Source organism: Hyla sarda, chromosome 4 (genome assembly GCF_029499605.1).
Source record: "Hyla sarda isolate aHylSar1 chromosome 4, aHylSar1.hap1, whole genome shotgun sequence".
Taxonomy (NCBI): domain Eukaryota; kingdom Metazoa; phylum Chordata; class Amphibia; order Anura; family Hylidae; genus Hyla; species Hyla sarda.
Genome location: NC_079192.1, coordinates 153,820,651 through 153,837,908, shown reverse-complemented (window position 1 = coordinate 153,837,908; position 17,258 = coordinate 153,820,651). Strand labels below are relative to the sequence as shown.

Below are 17,258 nucleotides of genomic sequence, written 5' to 3'. Positions count from 1 at the left end.
TAATTCAAAATATTTTATTTTAATAAGGAATGTGTAACATATGAACCAACACTGAAACAGCTATATACAAATTGTTATAACGTTTAAACACAACACCACAAATTGCTTCCATCTAGCCACTATATAGCAGATATTAGAGGAGCAGCAAAACGTTTTAAGATTGGAGAGTTCAGCTGAGAGATGGTACTGATCCGATTTAGTTTTCTGCTTGAAAATTTGTTCTTAACATACTGAAAAAGAAAACATTTACACAAGGTTATAGCTATAAACCATAATCTTGCTAATTAGATATTCCACTTAGGCTATCACCAAGGAACAAAAAATATTATATATGTGTATTGCCACCTTGAAAGGGTTATCCACCTCCAGCACTCTTGCAGTGCCTCCAGTGTCCTGCTCTGGTCCCTGCTGCAGTCCTCTTCCTGCTTCTGGGCCCCCACACGTTATGTTGCAGCTCAGCTAATTGCTGGCCACAGAGGTGTCTTGCCCCGGCCAGGGATTTGCTGAGTGGCAGTATGACATATTGGGCCTAGGTACAAGGAAGATAACCGCGGCTTAGGCCCAATCTGTCATATTACCACTCAGCCAATCACTGGCCGGGACACCACCGTGGCTAGCGATTATTCCATAAATACATATTAGATGACACTAGACAACTTTTTTAAAACAATACCTTCAAGTCGAGAGGCAAACTTACTAGTGCAGTGCTCTTTAAACTAGTATACAGTGCACCATAACCTGGAATTCACCAACTGGGCACAAATAAGACATTTTCCAAAAGTCAAATAGTCTATTTACATGGGATACCTTTGTTTTATCCACTCATCGTTGGCTGTTTACCTGTTGGTCATTTAGCACTTGCTGCTAATAAGGTGACAATTCATCCCTGCCTGTGGAGTAGTTCATTGTTGCCTAGCAAAATCTATGATAAATGAGTTTTGCACATTTAGTACAGATCTTTAAGGATACGTTCACAAGTACAGGATCTGCTGCAGATATGCAGCACATCCTGTACATGTGAACGCACCCTAAAAGCAAAATAGGTTGGAAAGACAATGGTAAAATTCTTTTGCTACCTAAAATTAAAGAAAACACACTTTTTATCCATCAACATTACAACCATGCTCTTATTGTACCGACAACATTTTCCTGGTAGGCAAGTAGAGCGCGTAAGGTTTAAGACATTTTCTGAAGTTCTTTAAACATATTTTAAAGGGTTGTCCCACCTCACTGTTTCAGTTTTCTGGCCTGTTCCTGCCTGTCTGCAGCCGCAGTGCCGAAAACAGCCAAAAGCGGGGAAGTTATGCAATTCGTGTAACTCCTTTTGATGTTAATGGTGGTTGCGCAAATAGCGTAACCCCACAAGCTACACTGTTTACATACCTCAGGGAGTAACGTAAACAGCATAGCTCACGGAGCTACATCATTTGTTTAATTCCCATTATATTCAAATTGCTTAACTTCCCCGCTTCAGTTGCTTACGGCTCTTCTTACCATCTCCTGTGGCCGCAAACAAGCAGGAGCAGGCCAGAAAACTGAAAGAGCGAGGTGGGACAACCCTTGTAAACGGAAAACTTTATTAAATACTTACAGCAAATTTTGTCATGTTGTTATTGACCATAACTACATTCTTTGCTATGTGCTGCATAACTGGAAGAAGATTTTCTTCAGTGTAGCAAGTGTAATGCTGGATCGTGTCATCCTGTAAAAGCAAAGAGATATTCATAACTAGTAAATAACATTTATATAGCAGTACAACAGATACTTTGGAAGGGATATTTATTTATATAGCAGTACAACAGGACGAAGGGATATTCCATATCTGTTTTTTTTTTTTGTTTTTTTTTTTTTTTTTTGCCCATTATCAGCAAATTACCATGAATACATGAAGGATAAAAGGTCATTGGGCCTACTAAGATGGAGTACAATACCAAAATTTTCAAGAGTGCAGGCAAATCTAAATACTTCTAACTTACCCAAGAACCCCAATTAAGAACTTTTTGTGTCAAGCACAGGGATGCAGCTGCAATGATGGATGGCTGATAGTGGACCATGTCATAGTCCATTAAGGTGAGTTCCATTAAATATTTAGCAAGAAGGTATTGCTCTTCCTTTGTCTAAAAAACAAAACAAACATTTATACTTCCGATATATTGGCTGGCATTTATCATTGTTAGTTTACTGAAATTTTTTTTTTACACTTCTTTTTTCCCCGGGCTTTTCACGTGGTTGTGCCAAATTTATCAAAAACTAAACCAAAAAAGGAAAAAAGCTAGAAACTATATGGTGCTGCACACCAAAGATTCCATAAATCACATGTGTCATACAAAAATAACAACATGCAAGGGAGAAAGAAGTGTACAGACATTTAAAAACAAAAATTCCATAAATTATGGATGGAGGAATGTAATCCAACTTCGTCCACCCCATGTTGGGTGAATGACCCACTAAAAAGGGAAGAGAGAAACCCAGCCACAATAATATCAAATGATAAATGAATAACAGCACAAATCTCAATGCCACAAGTAATATAATCAAGACAATAAATATAAGTCTATAAAACCGAAATCACAATAAAGTGACATGGTATAACATCCCAATAGAGAAAGCTTGCACTATCAATTGTAAACTAACTGGCAATCGCACGCTATCATGTAATTACTATGTGCACACTAGCAAATCACCGTGTATGCCCGTCCATATGAAGTGCAAGTGGCATGAAGAGTAAGGTTATCCCTGGTTAATTAGACCCCACGTGTTCCGTCTCCAACATGAACCATGGAAATTTATCAAAAAGACGCAAGCTTATTGATAAATTTGGTGCAGTCTGGTACTTCCACACAAAACTCTACCTCACACTTTTCTAATACACGCTTCAGTGTGTGTGTGTGTCTGACCAGCTTCTGAGTTGGTGAATTAGACGGGAGAGTGTTTTGGAGTGTGGGGTAAAGCCAGAGAGCAGTAATGCCATCCTCCCACTTATGTCATTCTAGAAACGAGCTCACCCTTTCTTCCCCTGGTCTAACGAGTTACCCCCAGAGTATGGGCCAGTGTAGGGGAGGTTACCTGTGAAGTGGATGTCAGTGAGGAAACCCCTGATCCTGTGTCTGTGGGAGCAAGTGGTCGTCGCCGTGATGCTAAGAAACTTAATTTTTCGGAACGGGAGACGGAAATTATTGTGGATGAGGTAAGTTTATCTTGAATTGTGGAGTTTGTTTTTTAAAGTCGATTTTATTGTGTGTGTAAATGTTCCCATTTTTTATTGCATGGCCCTTGTTGTTGCTCAATCACTGTGTGTTTTTTATACGGTGTTGCTTGGTCCCTATGTTCCTAAGAAATTAAGGCCACCAACTGAGTTTGAAAGACTCTTTGTGACAGAAAGCAAGCATCCTGAACGCCACCCAGCCCATGGTGTACATTTTTGCCGGCAATCTGGTGTTTGCGCCTTTTTTGCACCAGTTAACAAAAGGCGCAGTTGATAAAACTCACTCAATATCATGCGTATACTCAAAAACCGTGCATTGTACAGACAATGATAAATGCCAGCCATGGTCTCTAGTGACTACTAAAATTTGTTAGGCATGTCTAAAGGGCTTCAGGAAACCAAAACTGTCTGGTTTTGCCCATCACAACCAATCACAGCTCGGCACTTAATCAAATTAAAAAATAATAATTTTTTTTTTAAAAGGGGAGCCCCCCTGTAGGGTATACTTAAGGCCTGTGTCACATAAGCGTATTTAGCATGCAATTCTTTTTCCTCCACAACAGGTGACACCAGTGCCATGCACATATTCCTATGTGCAAATATTAGTATTTCTGTATTGGTTTCACATAATTCAAGAAGCATTGTTTCATTGGATGCCATATGTAATCAGCCCCCTGAATTGTCAAGTAAAACTTGATCCATTATACAAAATCTAAAAGCAGCTGAAATATGGATCAATGTTGCCCATCTTATTACGAGCCAAAATGCACAGAAGCTTGCATGAGGCCTATAATACCTCTCTGCTCATATGTGTAGAGATTATTCAGGACATTTACTATGAGACTTTCACTGTTCACTTGTTTTTGCCTGATTCACCTGCTGTTCGTTTAACCACATTTCCTTTTTTTGAAAAATAAATTTAAAAAAAAGGGTTATTTCTCTTGTACAGAGTTAGTAAATTTGTCTCAATAAGTTTGTGACAAGGTTTGTCCACGTTTGGCTGCAAAATAAACAAAATAAATAACATTATGGGGGGGGGCAAGTTATTACATCTCTGCGAACAGCTACTTATCCCCTATCCTGTGGATAGAGGATAAGATAGTTTTCACTACACAACCCCTTTTAGATTTTTCATATCATCAAAGCAACATACATGGCAACACCTTAAGGCTCTGCGAAGGAAGTGAAGAGGTGATGGTCTTCCCAGGTCAAATCTCAGTTTAGCAAGAATTGTTCTCTCCATATGTCGAATCTCAGCTTTGGAATAGGTATTGTCTGTTATATAGACAAAATCTGCAATCTCTGGATAATACATTTCTTCATATTTTGATGCCACAAAGAGTGATGAAACTCCCACCAACTGAAGCTTATTCTTCTGGACAGGATGAACCTTAAGGCAATTGTAAACACTATTAGTAAATGCGTTTCCTCCTAGTGTAATGATATTTCTTACACACCCACTACAACAACTCATAGATGTATGACAAAAACACATAATAGTACACAAGTATATTTAATATAAAAAAAAAAGAAAAGAAAAGAATGCTACTTGTAGAAAGCGGTCCAATATTGCAACTGCCATGTAGAGAGTCTCTTGGAGTAGCTTGAATTTGGAGTGGACTTGCATTAACCAGTCTATGAGGATGGCTCTCATACGTGAATTCACCTCCATTCCTTGCAGATAATTTGGACGAATAGACTGTTTAACCTGAATTTAAACAAAAATAAGATATATGATGCAGGTCTCATTCTATTCACAATATGTGCATTTCCAAGAAACATAGATCGCCTGCCATCTATTTTCATGGGCAGTCTAAAGATAGGGGCCCTCTTTTCCTAGTGCTGGGAAGGCAGTGTGAGAAGACTGTTTTGAAGAGCTGAGGGAAAGCAATGCATTCTGTGAATTGTAGTACTGAGCAACTCCTTAACCAAGAAGTAGTGAGAGGACATGGTAAGTGAGAGAACTATATCCAACAAAATGCACTGCTCAAAAAAATAAAGGGAACACTTAAACAACACAATGTAACTCTAAGTCAATCCCACTTCTGTGAAATCACACTGTCCACTCAGGAAGAAACACTGATTGACAATCAATTTCACATGCTGCTGTGCAAATGGAACAGACAACAGGTGGAAATTATAGGCAATTAGCAAGACACCTCCAATAAAGGTGTGGTTCTGCATGTGGTGACCACAGACCACTTCTCAGTTCCTATGCTTCCTGGCTGATGTTTTGGTCACTTTTGAATGCTGGCGGCGCTTTCACTCTAGCGGTAGCATGAGACTGAGTCTACAACCCACACAAATGGCTCAGGTAGTGCAGCTCATCCAGGATGGCACTTCAATGCAAGCTGTGGCAAGAAGGTTTGCTGTGTCTGTCATCATAGTGTCCAGAGCATGGAGGCGCTACCAGGAGACAGGCCAGTACATCAGAAGGCATGGAGGAGGCCGTAGCAGGGCAACAACCCAGCAGCAGGACTGCTACCTCCGCCTTTGTGCAAGGAGGAGCACTGCCAGAGCTCTGCAAAATGACCTCCAGCAGGCCACAAATGTGCATGTGTCCACGCAAACAGTCAGAAACAGACTCCATGCGGTATGAGGGCCAGACGTCCACAGGTGGGGGTTGTGCTTACAGCCCAACACTGTACAGGACGTTTGGCATTTCCCAGAGAACACCAAGATTGCCAAATTCGTCACTGGTGCCCTGGGCTCTTCACAGATGAAAGCAGGTTCACACTGAGCACATGTGACAGAGTCTGGAGACGCCATGGAAAACGTTCTGCTGCCTGCAACATCCTCCAGCATGACCGATTTGGTGGTGGGTCAGTAATGGTGTGGGGTGGCATTTCTTTGGGGGGCCACACAGCCCTCCATGTGCTTGCCAGAGGTAGCCTGACTGCCATTAGGTACCGAGATGAGCTCCTCAGACCTCTTGTGAGACCATATGCTGGTGCGGTTGGCCCTGGGTTCCTCCTAATGCAAGACAGTGCTAGACCTCATGTGGCTGGAGTATGTCAGCAGTTCCTGTAAGAGGAAGGCATTGATGCTATGGACTGGCCCGCCTGTTCCCCAGACCTGAATCCGATTAAAAACATCTGGGACATCATGTCTTGCTCCATCCACCAACACCACGTTGCACCACAGACTGTCCAGGAGTTGGCGGATGCTTTAGTCCAGGTCTGGGAGGACATCCCTCAGGAGACCACCTCATCAGGAGCATGCCCAGGCGTTGTAGGGAGGTCATACGGGCACGTGGAGGCCACACACACTACTGAGCCTCATTTTTACTTGTTTTAAGGACATTACATCAAAGTTGGATCAGCCTGTAGTGTGGTTTTCCACATTGATTTTGAGTGTGACTTCATATCCAGACCTCCATAGGTTGATAAATTTGATTTCCATTGATCATTTTTGTGTGATTTTGTTGTCAGCACATTCAACTATGTAAAGACAAAAGTATTTTATATGATTAGTTCATTCATTCAGATCTAGGATGTGTTATCTTCGTGTTCCCTTAATTTTTTTGGGTAGTGTATGTAGATTTTTGAGGCAGACTGGTAGGTAATGCTATATGCTTTTGCAGCATTATACAAAATGTTTTTGTATCCCATGTTGGAGTACCAGTGTAACTATGCAACAACATTATTATATTTTATTAGTTCAGACTTTTCAGCACATAGCAATGCCAAATAAGTTTACTTTTTTATTTAAATGGGCACAATTTTTTTTGCTAATGCACTCCTTATGGTAAATAAAAAAATATTTCTAACATACTTTGGTTAAAAGTTTTATTTGTGCTTAAAAAAAGCTCAAGAGCACATTTTCCCCCATCTCATACACAGACTTAGGACCGAAGCCCAAACACAGGAAGTGCAGCCTGGAGTGCTGAGGGGGGTTTGTCCAACGAACAGCATATGGCAGTTAAGTGTGCGAGGAGCTATGATTGGATGAGGCTGGACACCCCCCCCCCCCCCTCCGCCCTCCAGACTGCACTTTCTGTGTTTGGGCTTTGGTCCTAAGTCTGTGTATAAGATGGGGGAAAATGTGCTCTTGAGCTTTTTTAAGCACAAATAAAACATAGAAAACTATTTTTTTTTTAAACAAGGTATATTAGAAATATTTTTTCTCTACCATAAGGAGTGCAATATCAAAAGTTAATTTTAATGAGAGTTACCCTTTACATTTTTTGACAAATAGAAAAGGGGATAATTTTTTTTTTTTTTTTTTTTTTTAAACACTTAAATGGGCACTATCAGATACAAAAACGTTTTTTGTGTTGTACATCTTGGCAAAACATTAACCTTTTTATTATACTTCATAAGAAAATTTCCTTTTTATAGAAATCATGGCTTATAAAATCATGGCTTTGTCCAAGCTGAGGCACAGACATGGACACATTCCAGTAAGTGAGGATGGGTTAGCCTTTATGCTCTCTCCAGTCTAATAGGACAGGTTAGAGCACAGAGGAGTCCTAGGAGACACAGATGAGTGCTAGCCCACCCCCACTTACTAGAATGTGTCCAGGCCTGTGCTACAGCTTGGACAAAGCCATGATTTCTATAATAAAGAAAATGACATTTTCTCATGAAGTATATTAGAAAGGTTAATGTTTTGCCAAGATGTACAACATATAAAACATTTTTGAAGCTGACAGTACCTATTTAACTCCATCTAGGGCAATTTTAAAACTAATCATTACATTGCATTTCATTGCATTCATCATTGTAAGGAATTAGTGCTTTGCTAGTCTGCCTGAGGCCTACTGTATTAGTAGAGTCTACAAGGCAAGCATGGAGGCCTTTATCAGGCCTCCAGCTGCCATGGCTACCCATGGGCATCTCACATTTGCGTTGCAGAGGTTCCAACCAGGACCCTGACAGGTGTCGCACCTGTCAGGGTCACCCTTTACATGCCATGATCATGTGAAGGGTGCTGGCTGTAAGATAGCAACAATCACCTAACGAATATAATAAGAAATCCACATTACAAACCTCTAACTGTCTCAGGTAAGCATAGACTTCTTTCACATAGTCACTGCACATCTGTGGATTGTCAGCATCTTCAGCATCTATATCTTTTATGTTATTTAGAATCTCAGAAAATGCATGGCAGAGATCATCTTCATCCCTCATTGTTATATCTGATTTAAAAGGGACCTTCAAGAAGACATTAGGCATATTTGTACTATATAAACAGCAAACAACAAATCATCATCATGCAGAAGATACTAAAGTTCTAAGAGCAAAGACATGGTAGGCTATCATTTACTCAAATTTGGAGACGAGGGGACATCCCTAGTTCTAGTGAGCCAGGGTAAACAGCTATAGTGGGATTTTGTTGCCCAGCAGACTTCTATATTGGCCTTGAATGTTATGCCTGTAGTGTAGCCTGTGTTTTAAGCATAGTAAGTACAACCGTAGTAACAGTGAGTGAAGCCCAGTTGAGAGTAAAAGTGGGTTTACACCGACAAAACCTCCCCCTAGCTGAGATGGTAGGTAGGCCTTAGTGAAGCCTAGTGGTACAAACAGAGGAAGATAGCCTACTGTAAATGTGGGCTATCAATCAAGCTGAAGGAGGCGTGAATACAGTGTGGTGACCCAGTACAGGAGTTGCACCCCCCATACAGTGACCCCTGGGCGCCGCCCCACCCCTGTTCTTTTATATCCGCTTCTATGCTTGTTTATATAGAGTATCGTATATAAAATGTGTTATGCTTTTAAGACCTGTTGTCATGTGATTGTAACCCAGTGAGGTACCAGTGACCATGTGACCTAGACCTAGGGGTGACCTATGGGACCCCACCAGAGTCTCCCCCGTATAAGCCCTGGGTGGAGTCTCTTCACGCTCTTGCTCCAAGTCTTTGCTGAGATGAAGTAAGGTCAAGTCCTAGGTGTGTGTCTGGAGTCCTAAAGAGGCCTAAAGTCTACCACGCAGCCACGGATCCTAAAGTCCAGTACCCCACAGGTCAAGTCAAAGCCTGGAAAGCTACAGAAGAGGTGAAATCAGTCATAGTCTGCCATAGTCAAGACAGTCCAAGGCAATCTGTCTTCAGTCAGTGTGGCTCAAGCAGCAAATTGTCCCAGTAAGCCCTAAGGTCTCTGAAGTCACTCCTCCTTGGGCCCTGCCAAGCTGTATAGACTGTTACACCTGTCTGACCCAGTAAAGCTGCCGTTGTTCCGTAACTTGGCGTCAGGGTCATTATACACCCCCCCCCCCCCACCCCCCCGTGCCTAGCCCATGATCGAGCGGTATTCCTTTGGGTGGTGTAGAGGATAAACCATGCCCTGGCATCACGAAAAGAAGGGGTTAATGCCATCTGCCCCTAGGGTAATTCCATCTGCCCTCATCCCACCCTCAGCGCAACAGTTTGAGCAGATGTGACTAGTAGAGCATGACTCCCACCCTGGGGACTAATTACAGGCAAGCAGGAGACACCTTTTAAACTAAATATCCTCACCATCGATGCCGGAAGGAACGTCTCCCGGGCATGGTGAGAAAGAATATTGTGCCATATATAACACGTTGCCATGTGTTTTTATATGATAAAATCTGATGATAGGTTCCCTTTAAAAGAGGACCTGTGGTCACAAAAAAAGTGGCATTAACCTGTACATAGCTTAGGGGGAACTGATCACATACCGGTTTTACAGCATGACAATTGGCCCCCATTTCTATTTTATAGGGTTTTGTAGTCCCCTCTGACTATCAAGGCAATCTGTTAGAGAGGCGGGAACCTTGATTTTGTGTGATATCTTCAGTGCAGTGACTGTAGCGGGTGGGGTGATCTGCATATTTAAAGAAGGGGGCATGGTGCCACTCAGAGCAGGGTCTCCTAAGGGTACTTTCACACTACAGAATTACTGCGGAATTCCGCGGTGTGAATTTAACATTAGTGTGGATTCCCCACATTTTTTGTGGGGAAAAAACAAACCACTTCTGGAGATTTTTTTGTTTGTTTTTTTTTTGCGATGAGAGTCAATTTCAGATTAGGGCTTAATTCACACTTCTGTTTTCAAAAATACCAATTCCTTGACTGTCATTAACATTACTGTGTACTATTGCTGTTCCTGCTCGAGATGTAGTTTATGTGTTATCATAGAGGATTATTGTTATTGTGGTATGGGGTGTGATGCAGGGCAGATGGAATTACCCTAGGGGCAGATGGCATTAACCACTTGTATTCGTGATGCCAGGGCGTGGTTTATCCTCAATACCACCTGAAGGTATACTACTGGATCCTGGGCTAGGCACGGGGGCAATAATGACTCTGATGCCAAGTTACGGACAACGGTAGCTTTACTGAGTGACAGATGGTACAGTCTATACAGTGTAGCTGGGCCCACAGAGGTGACCAGTGACCTCAGAGACCTTAAGGGTTTGCTGGGACTTGCAGTGGTTTTGGACAATTTAGTGCAGGCCACGTTGACTTGACAATAGATGACAGTGACTGACTTGACTGGAGACAGACTAAGCTGTGACTTTAGCTTACTTGTAGACTTGTGGCTGCAGACTTGACTTGAGGCCTCCTATGACTCCAGACACACTCTTAGGCTCGACTGCACCTCAGCAAAGACTCAGGAACTAAGAGAGAGAGAGAAGAGACTCCTTCCAGGGCTTTTATGGGGGAGACTCTGATACCTCCTGGGTAACAATCACATGACAACTGGTGATCACATGTTAACTCCTTTAAGGACTCAGGGTTTTCTGTTTTTGCATGTAAATTTTTTCCTCATCACCTTCTGAAGATCATAACGCTTTAAATTTTGCACCTAAAATTCCATAAAATGGCTTATTTTTTGTGATACCAATTCTACTTCGCAGTGAGTCATTTTACCAAAAATCCATGGCGAAACAAAAAAAAAATAATAATAATTGTGGGACAAAACTGAAGAAAAAATGCCATTTTGTAAATTTGTGGGGGCTTCCGCTTCTACGCAGTGCATTCTTCGATAAAAATTACCCCTTATCTTTATTCTGTAGGTCTATACGGTTAAAATGATACCCTACTTATATAGGTTGATTTTGTATTACTTCTGAAAAAAATCATAACTACATGCAGGAACATTTATACATTTAAAATTGTCATCTTCTGACCCCTATAACTTTTTTTATTTTTCCGCGTACGGGCCGGTATGAGGGCTCATTTTTTGCACCGTAATAAATACCCTTTTTGTATTGATCGGACTATTTGATCGCTTTTCATTATTTTTTTCATGATATAAAAAGTGACCAAAAATACGCTATTTTGGACTTTGGAATTTTTTTGCGCGTACGCCATTGATTTAATTAACTATATATTTTTATAGTTCGGAAATTTCTGCACGCGGTGATACTAAATATGTTTATTTACACTTTTTTTTTTAATGGGAAAAGGGGGGCAATTCTTTTTTTATTAGGGAAGGGGTTAAAAGATCTTTATTCACTTTTTATTTTATCTTTTTTATTTTTTTTTTAACAGTGTTTTAGCCCCCTCTAGTGGCTATAGCACTGCACATTCTGATCTTATACACAGATCTCCCCCATGCATTAACATGGAGATGATCAGTGTTATCGGCGGTCGGCCTGGATTTCATGCTTGGAGCAATCAATCGCTGATCGGAAGCAACGGAGGCAGGTAAGGCACCCTCCGCTCGCGTTCTAGCTGATCGGAGATCGCGATTTCACCGCGATGGTCTTGATCAGCCTGACTGAGCTGCTGGGAGTGTATTTTTGTTACTTTAGACGCGGCGATCAACTTTGAATGCCGTGTCTAAAGGGTTAATAGTGAGCGGCACAATGATCGAGGCCACAGGCTTTTAGCCCAGGTTCCAGGCTTTCATTATCTATCGGGACCCACCCGCTATAAACACAGGGTCACAGCGTGACCCCCCCCCCCCCCCCCGTTACATACCGGGACCAGGCGCAGGGCGTACAGGTACACCCTGCATCCTTAAGAGGTTAAAGATACAACATTCTTATGTACATAACATTGGGGATAATATACAATTACAGTAGAAGAGATGCAAGGGGGGGGGGGGGGGCCAGGGGACACTGCAGGTAGGCTGCCTGACAGGGCAGCAAGGGTACGGGGTAACAACTCCTGTACTGGGCCACTACATTATATTGCCAACATACATTACGCAGTGCCATTCTTTTTTTGTTTATAAAAAGGGACACGTAGGCCCAGATTTATCAAACTGTGTGAGAGAAAAAAATAAAGTAATTTTCCCACAGCAACCTATCACAGCTCAGCTTTCACTTTACCAGAGCTTGTTAGCTGAGCTGTGATTGGTTGCTTCGGAAAATCTCTCTTTTCTCTCACAAAGTTTGATAAATCTGGGCCATAAAGTTTGTAAAAATATTACATTCAATGCATTGACTTCTTTGGGTTAAAAAGCATACCAATACAGATCCAAAATACAAAAATAAGTATAAAACCATTTATATGCATTGTCACCATTTTTTTTTCAATGCATAACAATGGAAAGAATATGACTCCACACTACAGAAGTGTGAATAAGCCCTTATACAGTTGCCCATGTTTATCCACACCTTTCAAATCCCTGAAGACATTGGCCCTCATTTACTATTCTAAACCCGACCTCTTTTGTCTGTTTTTTTTGGCGCATCTTTGTCTGCGACATGTCGCAGACATCGTGCGCCAGTCTGCGACACGATGCAACATTTTTTCCCGACGGACCCGATGTGGATTCTCCCAAACCCGAAAAAGGGGCGTAACCCGACATTTCTGAGCTTTCCCACATATTTATAAAAGGTTTCCAACCCGAATTTGTTGAATTGTTGTGGATTTTTTCCCGACAACTCAGAGGAGTTGGAAACCAAAACCTACAAAACCCACGTGCGACAATCAGGATGCGACATAATAATAAATACCAGGGGAAAAAAAAGCAGTCGGGTAAGAAAGCAACATAGACTTACAACCCGATTTTCTAAGTAAATGAGGGCCATTGTGCAAAGTACAAACCCCTGAAGACATTGGGGGATATTTATCAAAACCTGTGCAAAAGGAAAAGTTGACCAGTTGCCCATGGCAACCAATCAGATCGCTGCTTTCATTTTTAACAAGGCCTCTGCAAAATGAAAGAAGGGATCTGATTGGTTGCTATGGGCAACTGGGCAACTTTTCCTTTGCACAAGTTTTGATAAATCTCCCCCATTGTGCAAACAAAGTACAAATACCTGAAGCGTTGCCTCAGCTGTCCATATTACTTTTTCTAGCACATTTCTTTCGGTGGCTTCTTGCTTTATGGTTTTAACAGGTTTGGACATCTTACAGTTCTGTTAAAAAAAATTAACTCATATGAGTAATCTCATGAAAAGGCAGTAAAAATCAAAGAATATGGAGACACAAGAAGAAGGTAGTTATAGATACCACAACTGCTGCTCTGTTTGCTGGAATCATTGCACCATTGCGGATGTCTTCAAGTGGGGGTCTTTGGCTGCATAGTTTATATTTCATCATTATTCCACCCACCAAAGTGTTGTCTGTTTCCCAGAGCTGAAATTAGATAGATACATTAAGTTCTAGGTACAGACCAGTTAATAGCCAGGTTAACTCATTGGGGCATATTTATCAATGCTAGTGCTCTGCAGTGAAAAGCATTTAGACATTTATTACAGGGGTACTCCGGTGGAAAACTATTTTATTTTTTTTTAATTAAATCAACTGGTGCCAGAAAGTTAAACAGAATTACTTCTATTTAAAAGTCTTAATCCTTCTAGTACTTATCAGCTGCTGTACGTTCCACAGGAAGTTGTATTTCTTTTTGGAATTATTTTCTGTCTGACTACAATGCTGTCTGCTGACACCTCGGTCCAGGAACTGGCCAGAGTAGGAGCAAATCCCCATAGCAAACCTCTCCTGCTCTTGCCAGTTCCTGATACGGACAGAGGTGTCAGCAGAGAGCACTGTGGTCAGACAGAAAAGAACGCCAGAAAGAAATACAACTTCCTGTGGAGCATACAGCAGCTGATAAGTACTGGAAGGATTAAGATTTTTAAATAGAAGTAATTACAAATCTATTTAACTTTCTGGCACCAGTTGATGTTAAATTTTTTTTATTTTACACTGAAGTACCCCTTTAAGCTCACCCACCAATGCGGACACAAAGTTATTGGAAATGGGGAGTGGCTTGCGAGTCACAAGTCGTGCAACTTATTTACCATATAAGGGGACTTTTACCCACTGTTTTCTGTACACACTTAAGGCTATGTTCCACAGACAGCGGATCGCTAGAACTGCTAAGAAGAGCACAGTTTCTTAGACAGCAATGCATTTCCAAGTGGAATCTGCAAAAAAAAACATTGAACAGGTTGAATGTTTTTGCGGACACTGGAATCAGGATTTGTAAACAGAGCAGCAGAATCCAATTAAAATCAATGGGACTCTTCTGCAGCGGAATGTCTGTGTGGAATATTCATACGGAATTCCACACACACATTCCACTGTGTCAACATAGCCTTACAGAAATGCTGCAGATCTTATGCAGCAGAAATGAGCCAAAGAAGGAATAGCAAATAGAAAAAGAAACCAGGGACTATCCACACTGCAGAATTTCCTCTATTTCTCCCAGTAAAAACCATGGCACACAATTAATTTGAAGCAGAGTCAGGCCTTACTCACGTGGCATAAAATTTGCAGAATATCCGACCGAATACACAGGCAGACATTCTGTAAATATTATGTTCCGCCGGCACTAGAACCGTCTTTATAGACAGCAATTCATTTTGAAGCGTAGTCCGCTGAAAGAATGAACATAATTATTTCGACAGATAGCAAATTCGGAATTCCTGTCGCAGAAACATCTGCCACTTAAATTCGGCCATGTGCACAGCGCAGTAGAATGCCATTGAAAACAATGGTACTCTGCTGCAACTGATTTGGTGGGCTGAATTTTTCTGCCCGAATCCACTCGGAAATTCCACCCTCTGAACATATCCATGTGGAAATTCTGCCTGGAATCTTCAGGCCAGTTTCACACTATGGAATTTACCAGCAGAATTCCGTTTTAAATTCAGCTTGGAAATTCTGATGCAGCAGATGATGATGGCAATGTCTGCTGGGTCCTCAGTTGATCTGTCCTGGTTGAAAGCACCATGAAGCCTCCACTTATCTGCAGAACTTGCCAGTAATCACTTGGCATAGCACACCAGCTGTACCATATTCATCAAACCATGTGCCATGCTGAGGAATACAGCACATCTACAATAAAGTAACACACTGGAACACAGTACTAAAGGTTAAAGAGGTAGTCCAGTAAAAATAAAAAATAAATAAAAAGTATACCCTATCCGCAGGATCTGACAGATCCCCGCAATCTCCCGCCTGGCGCCCTGGCTCTCTGCATGAGCACAGCAAGTTGACCATGGCACGAAGCTGTGGCTGACATGTTCCCTCCATGCATCTTTATGGGAGAGCTGGAGATACAACGTTCAGGTATAGAGATGCATGGAGGGGGCAGGTCACTGCTTCATGTGGTGGTAAACATGCTTCCATTCATGGGGAGAGCAGGCGGCCTTACAGTAGATCGCGGGGGGTCCCAGCCATTGTACCCCTGCGACCAGACACTTTTCCCCTATCCTGCGGATTGGGGATAACCTTTTTAGTACTGTATAACTCCTTTAAATGGTGCCTATCATTTATAAAAACATTTGATATGTCGTAGGACATCAGTTGGAATCAGAGTGTTCAGACCAATCACAAGAATGAGCCGGGAGCAGTCCACACTTATCACCTTCTATGTTATGTGTCACGTGACCTGGGCAGAGTTACAATGTAAGTCTATGGGGCCGTCTAGAAACTTAGGGGGAGATTTATCAAAACCTGTTGCCCTGTTGAGTTGCCCATAGCAACCAATCAGCTCACTTCTTTCACTTTTCAAAAGGCCTCTGAAAAATGAAAGAAGTGATCTGGTTGCTATGGGCAACTCAGCTTTTTCTCTGGACAGGTTTTGATAAATCTCCCCCTTAGACCTCAAGTTTTTAAATAACTGACTGGTATGTATTAATATCAAAGCATAGTTTATCATACAGGTATGAACAGAGCTTTACACAAATATGTCACCTAGACTTTACCTATAAGTGATCTATTTACCTAGATAGGCCACTAGTACTATTTGGATCAGTATTAGCAAGCCAAAACAAGCAGTGCAATCTACACAAAGAAAAACTATAGCAGAAAGATTTGTACCTCTTCTGTGTCTCTTGAGGACCCAAGTTTTTGCATATGACTACTGAAACCAAATACTGACCCAAATACTACCATGTGAAAGTGGCATTATATTATGTATTATATACAGACACACTGGGGGAGATTTATCAAAACCTGTGCAGAGGAAAACTTGCCCAGTTGCCCATAGCAACCAATCAGATCGCTTCTTTCATTTTTCACAGGCCTTCATAAAAATGAAAGCAGCAATCTGGTTGCTATGGGCAACTGGGCAAGTTTTCCCTCTGCACAGGTTTTGCTAAATCTCCCCCACCACTTGTATTGCTGTAAGTAAAAAAAAAAAAACTATTTTAAGTACACATGGACCAGACTAAACAGCTACTGCAGCAATCCTAGCTGTACTTTCTGTCAGAGCTAATATTATTGGAGAACGGGTGAGTAATTATGAATATTAACCTTTAAACAAAGTTTTAGATCTTTGCAAAACTGCACCTAATTAATGGAATTCAATCTGCAAAACTCAACATCAGTTTTACATTTCCAACTCACCACAGTCTTCTGTGCTGCCATTGTACTAAAGTCTGCACTAAGCAGTCACTTCCAGACCTTACTGCTAAACTGCCCTATTCGTTTAAAGACCAGATCCTATTGGTCGCAGGCAATGCTGGAGGTGGATAGCATTTAACCCTGTTGCTACTAAAAAGCTATGTTGTTTGGTTGGGACTGGTAACCTTCCACATTTTTACATTTTATACGTCATGAAGTATAATTACACTAATTTGTAATATTGTAACCATAGTGTCTATGTTATTTTTTTCCCGTTATAATTTTTTATATATTTTTTTTTTACTTTTCCATGATAGAAAACATGGGATTTTCTCCTTT

General features: G+C 41.4%; 1 protein-coding gene across 12 annotated transcripts; it reads right to left on the bottom strand.

Moving 5' to 3' along the window:
• On the bottom strand, window positions 1-17,048 carry LOC130368586 (G2/mitotic-specific cyclin-B2-like). Of its 12 annotated transcripts, none has more exons than XM_056572446.1 (10): window positions 16,923-16,944; window positions 14,369-14,494; window positions 13,578-13,703; window positions 13,385-13,483; window positions 8,197-8,361; window positions 4,755-4,913; window positions 4,359-4,595; window positions 1,977-2,117; window positions 1,592-1,702; window positions 1-230 (listed from the first exon to the last, which is right to left on the bottom strand). In XM_056572446.1, the coding sequence occupies exons 2-10, from the start codon at window positions 14,369-14,371 to the stop codon at window positions 120-122; spliced, it is 1,152 nt and encodes a 383-aa protein (XP_056428421.1). In that variant the 5' UTR covers window positions 14,372-14,494; window positions 16,923-16,944; the 3' UTR covers window positions 1-119. The 12 variants fall into 12 exon arrangements, with proteins under 12 accessions (XP_056428421.1, XP_056428420.1, XP_056428427.1 ...); XM_056572445.1 differs by lacking the exon at window positions 16,923-16,944 and adding an exon at window positions 16,395-16,534; XM_056572452.1 differs by lacking the exon at window positions 16,923-16,944 and adding an exon at window positions 16,395-16,534 and having other exon boundaries at window positions 14,388-14,494.
• Between the last annotated feature and the right edge of the window lie 210 nt (window positions 17,049-17,258).

Excerpts from the sequence above, each read along its gene's own strand:
- LOC130368586 (XM_056572440.1), bottom strand. The coding sequence starts at position 16,469 with ATGGTAGTATTTGGGTCAGTATTTGGTTTCAGTAGTCATATGCAAAAA. Across the intron at positions 8,362-13,384 it reads CAGCTGAGGCAACGCTTCAG|GTCCCTTTTAAATCAGATAT; the intron begins GTATTTGTACTT and ends GTCTTCTTGAAG. Across the intron at positions 4,914-8,196 it reads CTTACCTGAGACAGTTAGAG|GTTAAACAGTCTATTCGTCC; the intron begins GTTTGTAATGTG and ends GTTTAAATTCAG.